The sequence below is a fragment of the Pyrus communis genome, chromosome 7 (genome assembly GCF_041283825.1).
Source record: "Pyrus communis isolate YQ-2024b chromosome 7, ASM4128382v1, whole genome shotgun sequence".
In the NCBI taxonomy this organism is placed as follows: domain Eukaryota; kingdom Viridiplantae; phylum Streptophyta; class Magnoliopsida; order Rosales; family Rosaceae; genus Pyrus; species Pyrus communis.
In genome coordinates, this window is record NC_142571.1 from 17,644,534 (window position 1) to 17,660,341 (window position 15,808).

A 15,808-nucleotide genomic window follows, 5' to 3' on the forward strand; every position below is an offset into this window, starting at 1 on the left:
AGTGTCGCTCGTAGTCTTCCACAGGTTTCATGAAATTGGTATCAAGTGGAATACCCTACAAAAAATACTTAAAACGAACTGTTACTGACTAGTCAATTGAGTATAGATGGTTAGAAGCCCACAAGCATATAAACCAAACAAGCTTAAAAGGTTAAAACTTAATGATGTGAACTTCAATTAAGTTTTAGTCTTAGTTCTTTAGTAAGTTCACTTGGTTAATAAATTGTCAATACTAGCAAAGCCTACAATGTTTAACTCCAACAAAGGTTATACATGAAGCTTTGTAAATTGAACACAAGGAAGTTTTTGGCCAGAAAAATTCACCTTAGGGTTAAAAAACCGAGGACCATCCACTGAGTCCAATCCACTAGTGAAAACAAAGGTTCATACAAAGACCACGCAAGCTTAATTCCTAGATCCCTATCTATGGAGTAACTTTACCTTTGTGTAACCTTGCCTTACACGAGATGGACTCCTTCAGTCTTTACGAAGTGGTAGTTCCTCTTGAGCTCATCACCTTGTGGTACCGAGATCAACACGATCAATGATATGATGTTATCATATGCTTATGAGATATGGATATGACTAGTCAGGTTCTCCAGTCAAACAGTTAAAGAAGAACCTAACATGAATCCGAGAGATTGGTCTATGAAGGGTATTAAACTTATGCATAGACCAAAAGCTTAATGAAAAACCATTAAAATAATGCAACCCTAACATGCAGTGATTGGGTGTTTATGCATGAGATGATTTTGTGGCTAGGGTTTCAGTTTGGAAGCTCAAGAGATAGCTCTAGGCTAAATGCACTATTCTTCTTGAAATGTGAATAACCTAGCTAAGTTCAAATGAATCCTTGAAAACCCTTTTAATGGGAGAGATGGGTGTTTCAAACAAGGGGAACAAGGAGACACGTGTCACAAGCCAAAGAAACCTTTTCAGATCAAGGGTGAGAAATCCACGCACGGGAAAAGGTGTCAGATGACCCATGTAGGTTGTTTTAATTTGCGTGCCTACACAGCTGTACAATAGAAGGAATTTCTGACTAGACAACCACACTAAACAAAAGGAATCTAGAAAAATAAGCTTGATATGCATATGCAAATGCATGATTCAAACCTTTTGTAGTGAAGATGGCTTGTGATTTGACAAGTTTAATCCCAATAATAATTCCAGATCAGTATTGTACCCTAACTCTAAATTATGAGTATGTGTGATAGCATTTACAAATTTTGACAAAGAAAGCCAAACAATAAATCTAGTACTTAACACTTCATCTGGTAGTTGGCTTTTCTTGTGTGGGTACCAACTATCTTTATTTTATGGTTGTACTTAGGAAACAAATTGAGGTTGGTTGTGGCGATTGTTGAGGCGATGCTCTGCAACTAATAAGGAATGGAACGGATCGTCTGGAACAGTTATGGCGGAGAAGCCAGTAGAAGCTTCTGGTTTTTGTTGTATTGTTCTGATTTTGGGTCTATGTGTTCGTGGGTTCTTTTGTGTTGTGGTTCTTTTTTTTTTTTCTTTTTTTTTGACCCATGTTTTGTCAGTTTATATGTTAAGTTTGGGCCTTTAGTGTGCTTGTACTTATGTTAACTTTAGACCTTTTGTTTCCTTGTATATTTGTACTTGGGTTTAATGGAGAGTAACCTTGACAATAAAAAATAAAATAAAATTCCTTGCATACAATGCCTTGACATGCTTGTACGCAAAATAGGATTTTGTAAAACGTGGTAGTGCCGAAGCCTTCTTCTTCCTTCTGTAATACTAGAGAACCAGTACTATGATACACTGGTGGATTACAGGATCAATCTCTAATGTCATTAGACTATTAATTACTATGCAGTAGTGTCAAAGAAGAAATAGCATACTAAAAGGAAGAAGAGAAAATGTATTTCACATTGGATTGATTGTCTAAATTAATGAATTCTCCTTTTATAGACTTCATCGTATCTTCTCTAGAGAGTTGTGAGACTTCTCACTTATAGAAGGGTATAACACTTATAATAAGTCATACATCTTATCACACCTTTTGGTTAAGTGTATACCAGTACACCGATCCTATGGTGCACCTCTATACATCAAATACACACATAGTAAAGCACATCATCATGATCATATTCCAACAAATCTCACAAATGAAAATAGATAACTTATCTTTTCTATTTTAATGAATGTTCTGAACTAACTAATTAAGTTATAAACCCCTTGTAAAAGGGCGATAACATGCATCATGTGTCAAAGCCTAATTATAACATTTTTTAAATTTAAGAGACATATCTTAGCATGTTTTAAATATCAATAGCTACACTGTTACTGGAACAAACAGATCACCAATTTGTAGCTGCATTGTCTCTATTCATTAAAGAAAGAGATAAGTTTTCTGTCTCTACATCTTTAGGTAGTGAAAGTATTTCTTGTAGTGTCATATTGCAGTCTTTCTCAAATTCATGCCATTGTTCATGTTACATTAATTAGGACAATGACCACATAAGAAATGTCAAATGTGGGGGTGCTGGTGCCTACGTACCTGAATGAGACCAATAACCACATAAATTCCAAACCATTATTTCATTCAATTGACTATTCATATCAAATACAAAATAATTAATTCAATAGTCTACCATCCAACTTTAATTACTTTCTCCACCTGATCCTCTAATTAATTAATTAAGTGCAAATAAACCCTTCTTTCCCCGGCACTCTAATTTTGACAATATTTTTAGTTAGCTGTGTAAAAGGTATAACCCTATTTTTAATACAATATTTACTTGTAACGAAGTTTCTCATTACTTACTACTTCCATTATGTATGATCATACTATCTCATCAAGAATTATCAGTGTTACTATCACATTGTTACGTGATGTGATAAAGTAAGTTATCGTTATTATAACATGTATTGTGGTCATGCAAACAACAAAATGACCTAAATGTGAAGCTAATACAAATCTATGGCATGGTCACATACTCACTCTCTTTCACATCTTTCTTCTAGATGGTAATGTTTGGACGAGTTATTTAAGTGACTAATACAAATCTACGACCAAATACATTGCAAATCTCCAACGTTTGCTTTCAAGTTTCAACCATGACGGGTTCAATCCTCACTGCAAACCAGACCATCTGTTTGAAAGATGAACTTTTGGCAGCACCAATAATGTGCTTAAAAAATTAAAACTTGAAGATTTCATTCAGCTATTTTTACGTTCAACAAGCTTAAAAACATAAACTGAAAAATATTTAGACATCAAGGCATACAATAATGTGCTGAAAAATACAATAGCTGCACTCTAGAGAGAAAAAAAAAAAAGAAAAAAAAAAGAAAAAAAAAAGAAAAAAAAAAGAAAAAAGAAAAAAGCAATATATATTTTAACTTGGAAATCATTGGCAGTGAAATTCCTGGATTGCCTGCCTGGTCAAACTAATTGTGAAACTGCAATCCATCTTCCCACTTCTTCTTTTCGACACCATCCCCACCATTTCCACCTTCCCACTCACCTTCATATAGCTCTTCAAATTCAAAACCCCAGAACTAATCTCCCCGCTTGCTCCGCCACCACCATAAATCTTCGCCTCTACCAAAACGCTCACCTCCTTGCTCCTCCTTGTCGCAATAGACCCTTTTGAAACTGTTGCTTCTCCAACCGTCACACCCTCATGTGACAAAACCACAACACTTTGGTCATATTTTAGGCGACCCCAGTTTGCATTCTTCACCTTAATCTCCTCCCTCAGCGTCACGTTGATTGTGGTAGGATTCCCAACCACCATGCTCAAATTCTCCGTAGAAATTCCAGCCATCGTGACGTTAGGATCTCGGAATCGGAACACAGTAAGGCAAAGCACACCAATGACTACAATTTGGAGGATGACAACTGCAAGTGCAATCCCACAGAATTTGATTCTTCTTCTCCGGGGAAGTGACTTGTCAGAAAATATTGGTACCACTTCTTCTAGATTCCTTGAGCCATGGGGCTGATGGAGCTGGTCTTCCTTCATCTGATCAGCCATGTTTGAGTTCCTTGATCAGAAAGAGATTAAGATTATGAATTTGGACTTGGATTTTTTGTGTTTACTTTTTGGAGCCAAAAATACCAAAATTCAGATTGTGAGGAAAATTCGTTGAACAATAAAGTGTGCAGGACTTTGAAAGTTCTGCCATGGAGTTTGAAACCAGAGGAGGCCTATATCTCTGGTGGTTGATTCTGTTGGGTTTCTATTTGGACTTCTTGACAGCAGCCATTACGAAAGTCATACAGCCTCAATACAGGGGATTTAATTCTTTTGGCTTAATTAATGAAACCAATTATTAAGATAAATAATCATAGATTAAGTTGTCCTCATTACCTAACAAGCAAAATTCATCGACAATACAAAAAAACAGTGATATAAATGGAAGCTTGGAATGGAGATGCGGGGTATCGATCCCCGTACCTCTCGCATGCTAAGCGAGCGCTCTACCATCTGAGCTACATCCCCTTTTGCTTCATCAATTAAATACAACCTATATTTGCTCTGAAAAGTGTAACTGGAACACGTTACATACAATGCTACGACCCAGCAAACTTCAGTGCATATTGACATACAAACATTGATCCCTTTGGTTAATTGAATTGCCCCTTAAAACTGTCATTTAATCTCAATTTACCTCTTCAAACTAGTTTTGTCTTATTTTACCCCTAAAATTACCATTTTCAACTCTTTTGGTCTCACTTCACTCATTCCATTAAAAAAAACATTGAATTCATGGGTATTTTAGACATTTCATTTCTTACACACCTCTTTGTCTTGCCTTCATTCTACCCTTGAGTTTAATCCACTGATCTTCTTGGCGAAGCAAATTAGGGTTCATAAAAGAAGATAAAGGAATTTAGGCAATTGACGGCTAATGTTGGTGATGATGGCATCTCTTCATAATCCTGGAGTAGAGCAACCATTTTATTGTAAGTTAAGGTTGAAATTATAATTAATTTATTGCCAATGTGATTTTTTTGTTGTTATATTATCGATGAATTTGTAGTCACTGTCTGAAGAATGATGTTTTTGCATGTTTGTGTATATTAGTGTATGATTTTTTCGTCATTTTCTGGAATATGATGTCAGTGTATGTTAGTTTTATATTGGTAGTGTTAATGCTCAAAATTGGTGAAGCTTACAGAGATTGAATGGATCGAGTGTTGACTCTTTGATGGACTTGAGCTTTGCAAACAAAGGATAATTGACAAAGAATGTAAGTGATTCATCCCCACGTTTCTTATGTAAAATTGAGAACAAGGTATACAAGTAGCTCTTGGCTAGAATATTATAGTTTCTCTCTCAATTCGTTCGACCTCTTCTAAGGAGTACTCGTCCACCTTTTATAGGCCATTCTCTGAATCTTCAGCCCCTATGTTTGAACATATCACTTCCTTTGCATTTAAAGCGCTAGATGCATTAACTAGACCTGCTAGCTGTCCCTGTGTTCTTTGGCCTATATGTGGCAACGAAGGGACACTAGAGGATGCCCACATGTGTCCTTTTCTGGGATGATGCGGTAGAGTGCCTTGCTTGGTCTTGGACTCGGTGGGCCTTGCAAGAAGAAGGGAATGAGGCACTTCTTTGCATTGTTTGTGTTGGGACCTTTTTTTTTTATCGAGTTGGATTTGGGGATCGATGGAAGTACTCAGTTCCCTTGGTTCGTTTCCGGCACCGCCTGAAATACTTTGGAGGAATTAGCATGTTTTATGAAGCATTCTAGATAAATCAATGACTCCAATTTAGTAGTGATTGAATGATTACAATAATTTGTAACCTGCCTAAGTTAAGCGTGATGTGGAATCATTAAAATTGATCTTACATAATTTAATAATAACACAAACTAATGGTACACATGTTGTAACATATTTGTTTCATATTGTTTTGAAAGTGATGTGATAGAAACTTTTGAATGTGTTGAAGCTGACATTACATGAGTGCATATATTAAACTTGCATATTATTTTTAAACTAATGTTGCAAATTTTACTAAGAATTAAACTGGCATTTCTCAATGATTTTTTCACACAAGTGATGTAACATGTAGTTTAACACACATTAATTTCACATCAGTTTACTTAGAATGAAATTGCTTCCAATAAAAAAAAAAATCTGAAACTGATCTTACAAAAAATAAACTAAGAACATAAAATTTGATACTAATCTTACATAAATTGATTTTACATATGAATAGTCTAACATAAACTGTTTCTACATAGTTTTGGTTAAATTATAATAAAAATCAATTTTCACACGCCTACAAAAAATTTTATAAAAATATCTCACACAAACTGCTTCTACGTATTTTAAAATCCGCAACTGATCTTACATAAATGCAATAATAAGAGTTACAGTTTTTACATATCAATAGACTAACACAGACTACATCTCAAGGGATAAATTGATTTGAAGAAATATAAGTTACAAAATAAAAAGTTTTTGGTGGGGGTTTACATTTTTTTGAAAAGAAGGAACTAATCCTGCAAAAATAACCGCATAAGATTTTTGCACATGCAAATTTGTAAAATAATAAGTTTTGGGTGGGTGTTTACATTTTTCAAAAGGGCGAAACTTATCATGCAGAAAAAACCAGTGGACTTTTGGCGAAATGAAAGTGTTCGGGTATAAATGAATGAGTTTAGTTTGTTTTGAAATAGCGGTTTTTTTTTTTTAATTTTTTTTTATTTGCAAAACTAATTGTTTTTTTTTCCAGACTGATATTGTGAAAAAATAGTTGTGTTTTGTACAGTGGATCTAAGTTTTTTAAGGACCAGTTGGATTTATAAAAACAAGTTATGAGTTGTGGATTACATTTTTCAAAATGGGAGAACTGATCATGCAGAAATGTCCCTTGAATTCTTTTTAGAAAACGGTCGACTTTGTCGTCGGCAATTTGCAAAAACTTCTTCAGTCAATTTGTGGAAACTTCGTCGGTCAGTTTGGAGAAATGTAGAAATCTCAAAAATTTGGTAGTGGATCTAGGTTTCTGGAAGGAGCAGTTGAACAACTCGGGATCCCCTCCCTAGGGATCTCGGGAATCGAAACACAATGACCGTTCATCAAAGATCGTACGGTCATAATTAAATATTTTTTATGCAAAACGAGATTGCTTTACTTTTAAAAATATAAAAAACATTAAATTGTGACCGGACGATCTTTGATGAACGATCCTTGTGTCTTGATCCCCGAGATCCCCAAGGAGGGGATTCGGAGAGGATCCAAATCCCGAGTGAGGGATTCCAAAAATGTGGAGGAAAAAGAAAATGACGTCAGTTTAGTGGTTTTGGTAAAGGCGTAATGGCAATTCATTTATTTTATCGATTCTGTGGTTAATGTTGGGCCATTTAGTAACGGACCCGTTAAGGGGTATGTGCTGTAATTTGATAAAGTTTGTTCCTGCTCTTGGACTGGTTTTAGGTTGTTTTTAGCTTTTGTCCTCTTTAAAATGTTTGAAAACTAGTGGAATTGTGTGAAATATATGTTGCATTTTTATCTATGCACGTATAGCTCCCTAAAAACTAATGAAATATTAAAATTATTAAGAGTAAAAGGTGATTTTTTTTTTTTAATCAAAGTAAAGAGGGTTGTTGAAGATGCTAAATTAAACACGCTAAAATAAATATGCAACATCGTTTACTATCTAATTTAACAAAAATTTAAGATATTTCGGAAGATGCTTAAACTAAAATGTGACAAGAAAATGACACGAACATTTGCATAAAGAAAATGACACGAAAATTTAAGATACTTTATTCTCCCTCAATTAGATGAAAACATCACTAGCACCACGCAAATCCTCATCCATTCCATGATTAAAGAACAACAAACGTAAGATAACATAACATAAAATAGTAGCAAAATAATTGAATCCCAAGAGACATGATGATTAGAAGAGGGAGGGAAGCTTGAACTCTCCCTTCTTGTTGAGTGGTATGGTGAAGTTGCCGATGACGGGTAGGTCAATGATGAGGCCTATGTCCAACTCATAGTCGAAGTCCCAGTCTGCACCCAGATCCTTTACCAATGTCAACAATATGCTGTGTGGAACCTTCAATAGCACCTCCAGCACAGTTACATCACTTGCCTTTATGGATCCAGGGTCCGGTATGGTCCCGGATGCAATCTCCCTGCAAATCCACATGTATACACAAAATCAAACCACAAATCATGGAAAAAATAAATGCGCAAAACGCGTTTTTAGCCATCTAATTTTCCCTAAGTTTTCACTATTATCCACCAAGTCAACCCACCACTTTTAATTTTATTTTTATAAAACGACATTGAATGGAGATTAAACTCTTTCTTTGATGCTGGGGAGATCTATAGATCTGGATCAAGTCTTGCCCATAGATAGAGAAAGAGTATGCATGCTAGCGCGTTACAGCCTTTTTTTACTCAATCGAACCTAAAACTTCCTACTTACCTCCAACAGACTGCAGTACAAACGACTTTTCAATTGCATCTTTAATTGCATCAAATTTGATTCACCTAGTTTGTAAACTGTTCTAATCCGAGGACATTTGTCCACTTCTGTTGGTTTCTTGTGACGAAATGGTCAAAAGTAAATGCTAGGGCAAACTTGACGGATTTAGCGAAGAAATCAACAGGTGCTAAATGTGTGTCCTCGGATCGAAACAATTCGCAAATTACACGGATCAGATTCGACACAGTTAGAAATATATGCACGAAAGCGGAACTTCGTAAAGATTGTTGCAGCCAGAAATCAAGGAACCCAATTGAGCAGTGTTAAAAAGTGAGAAATGGAACCTGTTAACGCTTTTGAGGGTGTATTTGATATCACAGATGGGGATCGAGTGGCTGTAGGGATTGGTCACGGATACCTTGGCAAGGTACTCCACAGAGCTCAAGCTCACCTTCTTGAAATCAACGTCTGTGACTTCTGCTTCTGGCTTCGCCATGTTTCCTATCTTTTCTGCCACGAAGTTCTTGGCCTTATCCATGAAACTTTCTTCGGCCATTTTTCAAACGCAAGCCAACAAAATACAAGATTTTTGATCGAATCCAATAGAGACTTCAAAGACTTGCAGGCTTGTTGATCAGGGGAGGACTTTCGGGGATATTTGTAGGTAGGTGGTGGCGTGTATACTGGGTTTGTGACGCGTGTCAAGGAGGTTGGCATGAGAAGTTGAGGACACCTGTCGATGTACGTGTCCGCTCGTGTCTCTTCCATGTTCACAGATCTGGGATCGGATTTTTCACTCTAAGATCCATATTATCTTATATTAAAATAGTAGAAGAGTGAGTTTAAGTTTCATATTAAATTAAAAATGGTATAGTTCAAATTCTTTTTTATTAGAATTAAATTTAAGACATTTAACTTATAAATGATTAGAATATTATTAAACTATTGTATTAAGTGGTTTTGTAGTCGGATTGAAACATTACATTATTGCTTGACTTTGTACTTTATTTAGGGTAATGGGTTAGCTCCCACAACAAAAGGACGAGACTATAAATATTTTTTGGTCGACCAAAAAAGCTAAAAACAAATAAAAAGTTTACGCGTTACTTTTAAAAGGTGGGGTTTAGATTATATGGGGTGTCTTTTTTCCACATCTCAACGGTGAAAAGTGGTGGTCGATTTGAGTGGCTATATGGTAGGGTCCAATGGGCAATTGTCATGATTCTTGAATGGCACACACACAAAGGCCCTAATTGTAATTTTATCGCCAATTTTTCCGATAGGCAATAATGATCCTTGAACGGGACACACACAAAGGCCCTAATTGTAATTTTATCGCCAATTTTTCCAATAGGCAATAGTCATGATTAGGGACCTTAGGTTTGAGATTTATTACAATCTATACAATATTTTCATAAAAACTTTATTTTCATATCTCACGTACTATTTTATTTCAATATAATACATCCATTACATTTTTTATTCATTGATCCGTTAAAAGCTGACATGATTGCTAAATTAGTGCCACGTGATAATATTTTTTTTTTAAATTAAAAATATTTTAATATTTAAAAAAAAAAGAAAAAAAAAAAAAAACTGAAACCCAAAAACTATTCCCCCCGACCCACCTCCCTCTCCTCCACTCTCTTCACCTCCCCTCCCATCCAAAAACCCACCCCACCCCCACCCCCACCTCACCCCCCTCCCCGACCCACCTCCCTCTCCTCCACTCTTTTCAGTTTTGCCTTTTTTTTTTTTTTTTTTTTTTTTTTTTTAATAGGGTCAATATTATAATATTTTTAATGCATAAAAAATTATTTTTTCGCCACATGGCACAAATTTGGCAGCCACGTGCCACAAATGTGGCAGCCCCGTCAGCTCTTAAAGGATCAATGGATAGAAAATGTAATGGATGTATTATATTAAAATAAAATAATACGTGAGGTATGAAAGAAATTTTTTTTGAAGATGTTGTATGAGGTTGTAATAGACCTCAAACATGAGGTGGTAAAGTGTAATTTACCCTTCTTGAATGGTACAGAGACAAAAGCCCTAAATTGTAATTTTATTTTAAAATTAGCGTGTACGTAATCAAATTATAATTTTATTTCCAATTTTTCCAATAGGCAATAGTCATGATTGTTGAATGGTACGGAGACAAAGGCTCTAAATTGATATAAATATATTGTTGTAGAGCTATTTAGTAATACGCTCTAGTGGTATTCCTTTTCATTTGTAAGTGAGAAGTCTCAGGTTTGATTCTCGCCAAAGACGAATTTGAACCACATTATTGCTAGCACATTGTGAGGTTTAGTCCAGTTCTCCAACCCCTAGTATAGCTTTATCTGTCACATTCCGGTCCGGGGCGGATCACTTTCCGAGCCCGCTCCACCACCGTAGCACGATATTGTCCGCTTTGGGCCCCGACCACACCCTCACAGTTTTGTTTTTAGGAACTCACGAGCAACTTCCCAGTGGGTCACCCATCATGGGATTGCTCTAGCCCCCTTCTCGCTTAACTTCGGAGTTCCTATGGAACCCGAAGCCAGTGAGCTCCCAAAAGGCCTCGTGCTAGGTAGGAATGGGAATATACATTTAAGGATCACTCCCCTGGACGATGTGGGATGTCACAATCCACCCCCTTAGGGGCCCGACGTTCTCGTCGGCACACACATGACCAGGGTTAGGCTCTGATACCAAACTGATACACCCCGATCGAGATCAGGGCATGCTAGCCGTCACGTGGAAGTGACGTAACCTTGTGTAAAGCTAGTTGTTATTTATTCGTACTATTTATATTATTATTTTATTAGCTTCCGCGCTGTGCATATGGTTACGTCACTTCCACGTGACGGCCAGCATGCCCTGATCTCGATCGGGGTGTGTCATTATCTGATAAAAATAGAAACTCGTCAGGTGAAACAAAGTTTGTCCGCTGAATAAAGTTGTCACACAATAGTGCTGCGGTGACATTTTTGACCCGTCGAAATTATCTTGATTGACCAAGAGATTTCACCTCACACTAAATAAATAGTATTAAAAATTTGGCCCAACGAAAATGTCGTCAGGTAACTGTTTAAACGAAAATAAAAATATAGTACAAAGTCTGCTTTACGAAATTATTTGTCGGGCTAACCTTTTCCATTTCTTTTAAAAAAAGGGTATGCTATCCACACACCCCTTTTTACTTCTCACACACTTCTTGTTAATTTCTGTTCGTTGATCTTCTTCAATTCATCTGATTCGACGGTCGAAAACCAAAAAGGTGTGGGAGAAGTAAAAATGGGTGTGTGGATATCATACCCCTTAAAAAATTCATTTTCAAAACAATATTTATAGTAAATAATTTATTTAATTCTAATTATATTACTTTAAAATGCTAAAGTTAATGACAACTTTAAAAAGTTAATTAATTGGGTAAATTACATTTTATCACCTTAGGCTTAAGGTCTATTACATCATCTTCAAAAAATTTCACTTCCATACCTCACGTACTATTTTATTTCAATATAAATACCTCCGTTATATTTTTCATTCATTGGTTCGTTAAGAAATGACGTGGCAGTAGTGGACCCCATTACACGTCAGCCCACTTCCTCCAAAACTTGGACACATAGATATCCATTTGCCACGTCAAATGGGTTTAAAGAGTTGCAGAAGGTTCTAGAAAGGGATAATGGCAGCTTCTGGGATCTCGACATGTCGATGCTGAGGATCCTCGATAGACTTGTTAGATCCGTTCTCGACAACCCACTTCTGTTGCACCTCACCCATAGCGGTAGGCTCTCCAAGCCTAAGCAAATTGTCTTCCTGCAGCACGCCTACCTTTTCGTCCTTTCTGCTGGGTAGATCTAAGATTTCAAAATTTTGAATTTTTGGATTGGAATTAAAATACCAGATGGGTGTGAAGGAGTTTCTACACTGGAGTAAGAGTGAAGGGCGGAGCAGCAACTGCAAAGGTGATGAATCGACTTCGAGGTTGTCGCCGGTGAAGAACTCTCGAAGGACATTAACCAATCTCATCCCGCCTTTCCAGACGAATTGGGATCTAATTGAGATTCTTGTGTCCATCAATAAACCCTTCAGATCAGCGATAAACACCACGTCCGCTGGATCTGTAAATTGTGTTGAGCACTTTAAAGGCCTGATCGTCGCTGAAAGGCTTGGTTTGTGTGGGTTGCAAAAGGCGAGGATTGGCTGGGATGTTGCCAATATGGGGTGATTCTGGAATCAAGTGAAGTGGAATTTGGGTGAATGAGGTTGGGGATGGGGAAGACATGGGTCTTAGGGGATTTTATTTTATTTTATTTTTTTTAACTTTTCTTTACTTAATTATTTAGTATTTAATGTTTTGATTAAATTATTTTGTTTTGTTCGGGAACTAGCAAAAGTTAAGTGTGGGGGAATTTGACAGGAGCATACTTATGCGACTTTGTTATCTTATTTCTTTGCATTTACTTAGTTAATTTCCATTTATTATAGTAATTTAAGTTATTTTCGTTTGATTGTAGGTTCAATTGGTAAAGTTGACAATTAGATATCAAATGGAGCAATTTTGGACTTGGATTGGATACCATATGGGCTGGACGTTTTTGGTGTTTAAAAGGTGTTAAACATGTGCTAAAATCTGGAGAAATTACAGTTGAGGCTTGGAAGACAAGAAATTAAACAAGAAAGAGGAATCTTACTTAGAGTGAAACATTATCTTATCATATCTTATCTTATCTTCAGCTGCAAGGAAGAATCGTAATCATATTCCAACACTCTTCAACTATTTCTTAGAGTCCTAAAATAATTCAAAACGTTAGAGAAGTGTGCCACGCCTACCATTCATCCATTGAAGCTGCTAGAATTTTTCAGAGTTCTTCTATCTTTGTTTTAAGTTTCAATGTTTATTTTAGATTGCTTTTCAGTTATGATGAACATGTGTAACTAAGTTTCTTTTTAGCTAAAGGTGAATTCGAAGCCATGATCATATGTTTTATATAAATTGATTACATCTATTTATTGTTTCGTAGAACATGAATGCGATTTATTTACTTATCTGCTTTATAGAAAACTTATTCTTGTATGTTTATTATGGGTGCACATTTAGTTTGCATGCAAGGATTTGATGCTATAATATAAGGGAATTTCACCTAATTGTTATGAACTTATATTTGTAAGTAGTAAAAGTCACTAGTCATGATTGAGTTAAGTAAATTCTTGGCAAGATTATCATGCTTTTCATAGTTACGAATGGTTTGTCAATGCTTATCACTAGTACAAAAAACACTTTGTGCGATGCAGGTCCTTGGTCGTGCAAAGTAAAAAAAATATCGTGCAAAAATTAGCCCAAATAACCTACGTTGCACACCAACTGTCGACCCAAGGCAATGACAGTAGGGTTTGTGTGACGAAGAACTGACCTACGTCGTGCAAAACTACTTTGCGCGACGTAGGTCCATACGTCGCGCAAAACCACTTTGTGCGACGTAGGTCACTTCTTCATCAAGCAAACCTTTTTTTTTGGGCAAATTTTTTATTTATTTAATTTTTAATAAATATTGTAATTAAATTCTAAACAATAATTAATAAACCAAGAAAAAATATTTAATTATAAAATATATGAAAGTGTACATACAATATGTCCGAACAAAAAAGAAAAAACTACAAGTCTTCTAAGTTTAATACATCATGCTACTGGGCAGCGGCTGGGCCAAGTGGCTGGGAAGTCAAAGGTGGAGCAAGATCAGGTGCTGGCATTGGGAGCCGGACATCTTTAAGGCCCGTACAATCATACTCATCTTCTCGTTCTGGGCCCTTATTTGCTCGCCCTAGGCTCTCATCTGCTCGCCCTGGGCCGCAAGCTGACTTTTTAGGGTTGTCACTTCCTTCTTCAGGGCATTGACCTCTCTTGTGGATGATTTGGAAGATGAGGCACCCGTCTCACGAACCGCCACCTTCCTTATACACCAAACAACCTTGCCATGACGATGATCAAACTTCTGAACCAGGACCTCAGTCACGATCTGAAGACCTGCATCCTCGGGTACAGTGACGTCTTCGATTAGGGTTTCCTAGGGAAGTTGCGATGTTTCTTCTTGGAGAACATCAATGCTCTTTTCCACCATAGAATAAAGAAGAAGCAATGGCTGAATACATTGCAAAGGTGAAGCAGCTGCAACAACAAGAAGTAGCCTCCACATAGATCATACAACATTAATGGAGTTTTATAGCTATATCTTAAACATTTCCCAAGTGTTTCAAACTTTCAAGAAGAAAACACATACCAGAATGTAATAAACCAATAATTTTCAATTTCCACGGCTTCTACTTTTATAATTAAGTCATGATTTAAAGGTGTCACACTTCAAATGCTTGTGTAGTCATCCTCCCAAGATTAAGGAATGGAATGCATAGGAATAAAAGTATTAAGCGAGAAAACATATAACCTAACTAAATCAGGGCGGCTATGGAATTGTCTCGAAAATTATAGCCCAGTATCAAAGTGAGAACAAACGTCTAGTTTATTTTCATTACTAACAAACACACCATGTTTAATCAAGTGAAATGTTCATCTAACTATAAATGTGGACAAGGAAATGCTCAACTGATAAAACAAAATGGAATTTGGGGTATGCCTATGTGTATCCAGCAGCTAAACATTTTCTATACATTTCCTCCAAGCATTTGAGTCAAATACTGTAAATTCTAACAAGAAAATGACACACATAATATTCTCTTCAGAAAGAAAAAAATTGAGGACATTCAAAGAAGAAAATAGTGAAGGAATAGAACAAGTCCTCTAGCAATATGCGAACCTGGGTCAATACCTGCTGGCTGGCTAGGAATTGAAAATCTATGCCGAAATTGCTTCAAACTGCAAACAAGAAACAACAATGAAATTCTTAAACCCTGAAATTCAGCCCATTTCTTTCCTAATAATTTATCCTAAATAAAAACTCTGATTCAATCCCCATTTCAAAATTAAAACCCTAATTCCCATTCACAAAATGTTAAACCTTGAAATCCATCCCATGCCCTAGTAATTTATCCCAAATTAAAACCCTAAATTCTAAAATTCATCTCAATTCACAATCAAAATCCTTAATTTCACAATTTCATAATTTGTAATTGGACTTCCTTTCAAGGAGAGAGACGAGCATGACGAAGGGGTGGTGGCTGAGAAAAAAATGGTGCAAACAAAAGCATTTTAGGAGTAGTGTGATGAGAAAAAACAAATGGTGCAAACAAAAGCATCCAATCCCCTAATAGAATGACACCTCAATATTTGGAACCTCAATAGTTGGAACACACCTCACTTCTAGCAAAGTAGTCGAAAGATGATTTACCAATACCAGAAAAATATTATGCATAAGTACAAAATTCAT

The 15,808-nt window shown here is 36.2% G+C and overlaps 2 protein-coding genes, 1 non-coding gene and 1 pseudogene across 3 annotated transcripts; all 4 read right to left on the reverse strand.

Moving 5' to 3' along the window:
• Positions 1-3,380: 3,380 nt before the first annotated feature.
• On the reverse strand, positions 3,381-4,010 carry LOC137734310 (late embryogenesis abundant protein At1g64065-like). Its single transcript, XM_068473600.2, has one exon. It carries the CDS (start codon positions 4,008-4,010, stop codon positions 3,381-3,383), a length of 630 nt encoding a protein of 209 aa, XP_068329701.2.
• Positions 4,011-4,405: 395 nt separating this feature from the next.
• TRNAA-AGC (transfer RNA alanine (anticodon AGC)) lies at positions 4,406-4,478 on the reverse strand. Its single transcript has one exon. It is a non-coding gene; the product is annotated as a tRNA-Ala (tRNA).
• A 3,261-nt stretch (positions 4,479-7,739) lies between these two features.
• Positions 7,740-9,081, reverse strand: LOC137734050 (desiccation protectant protein Lea14 homolog). The gene is made up of 2 exons (XM_068473307.2): positions 8,780-9,081; positions 7,740-8,139 (listed from the first exon to the last, which is right to left on the reverse strand). Exons 1-2 carry the CDS (start codon positions 8,989-8,991, stop codon positions 7,899-7,901), a joined length of 453 nt encoding a protein of 150 aa, XP_068329408.1. The 5' UTR covers positions 8,992-9,081; the 3' UTR covers positions 7,740-7,898.
• A 4,928-nt stretch (positions 9,082-14,009) lies between these two features.
• On the reverse strand, positions 14,010-14,548 carry LOC148695801 (uncharacterized; annotated as a pseudogene).
• Positions 14,549-15,808: the final 1,260 nt, after the last annotated feature.

What these genes read in the sequence shown, in the direction of transcription:
- LOC137734310 (XM_068473600.2), bottom strand. Translation starts at nt 4,010, where the DNA reads ATGGCTGATCAGATGAAGGAAGACCAGCTCCATCAGCCCCATGGCTCA.
- LOC137734050 (XM_068473307.2), bottom strand. Translation starts at nt 8,991, where the DNA reads ATGGCCGAAGAAAGTTTCATGGATAAGGCCAAGAACTTCGTGGCAGAA. An exon ending in ACCCTCAAAAGCGTTAACAG is followed by an intron (nt 8,140 to 8,779) that starts GTTCCATTTCTC and finishes GTGGATTTGCAG; the next exon opens with GGAGATTGCATCCGGGACCA.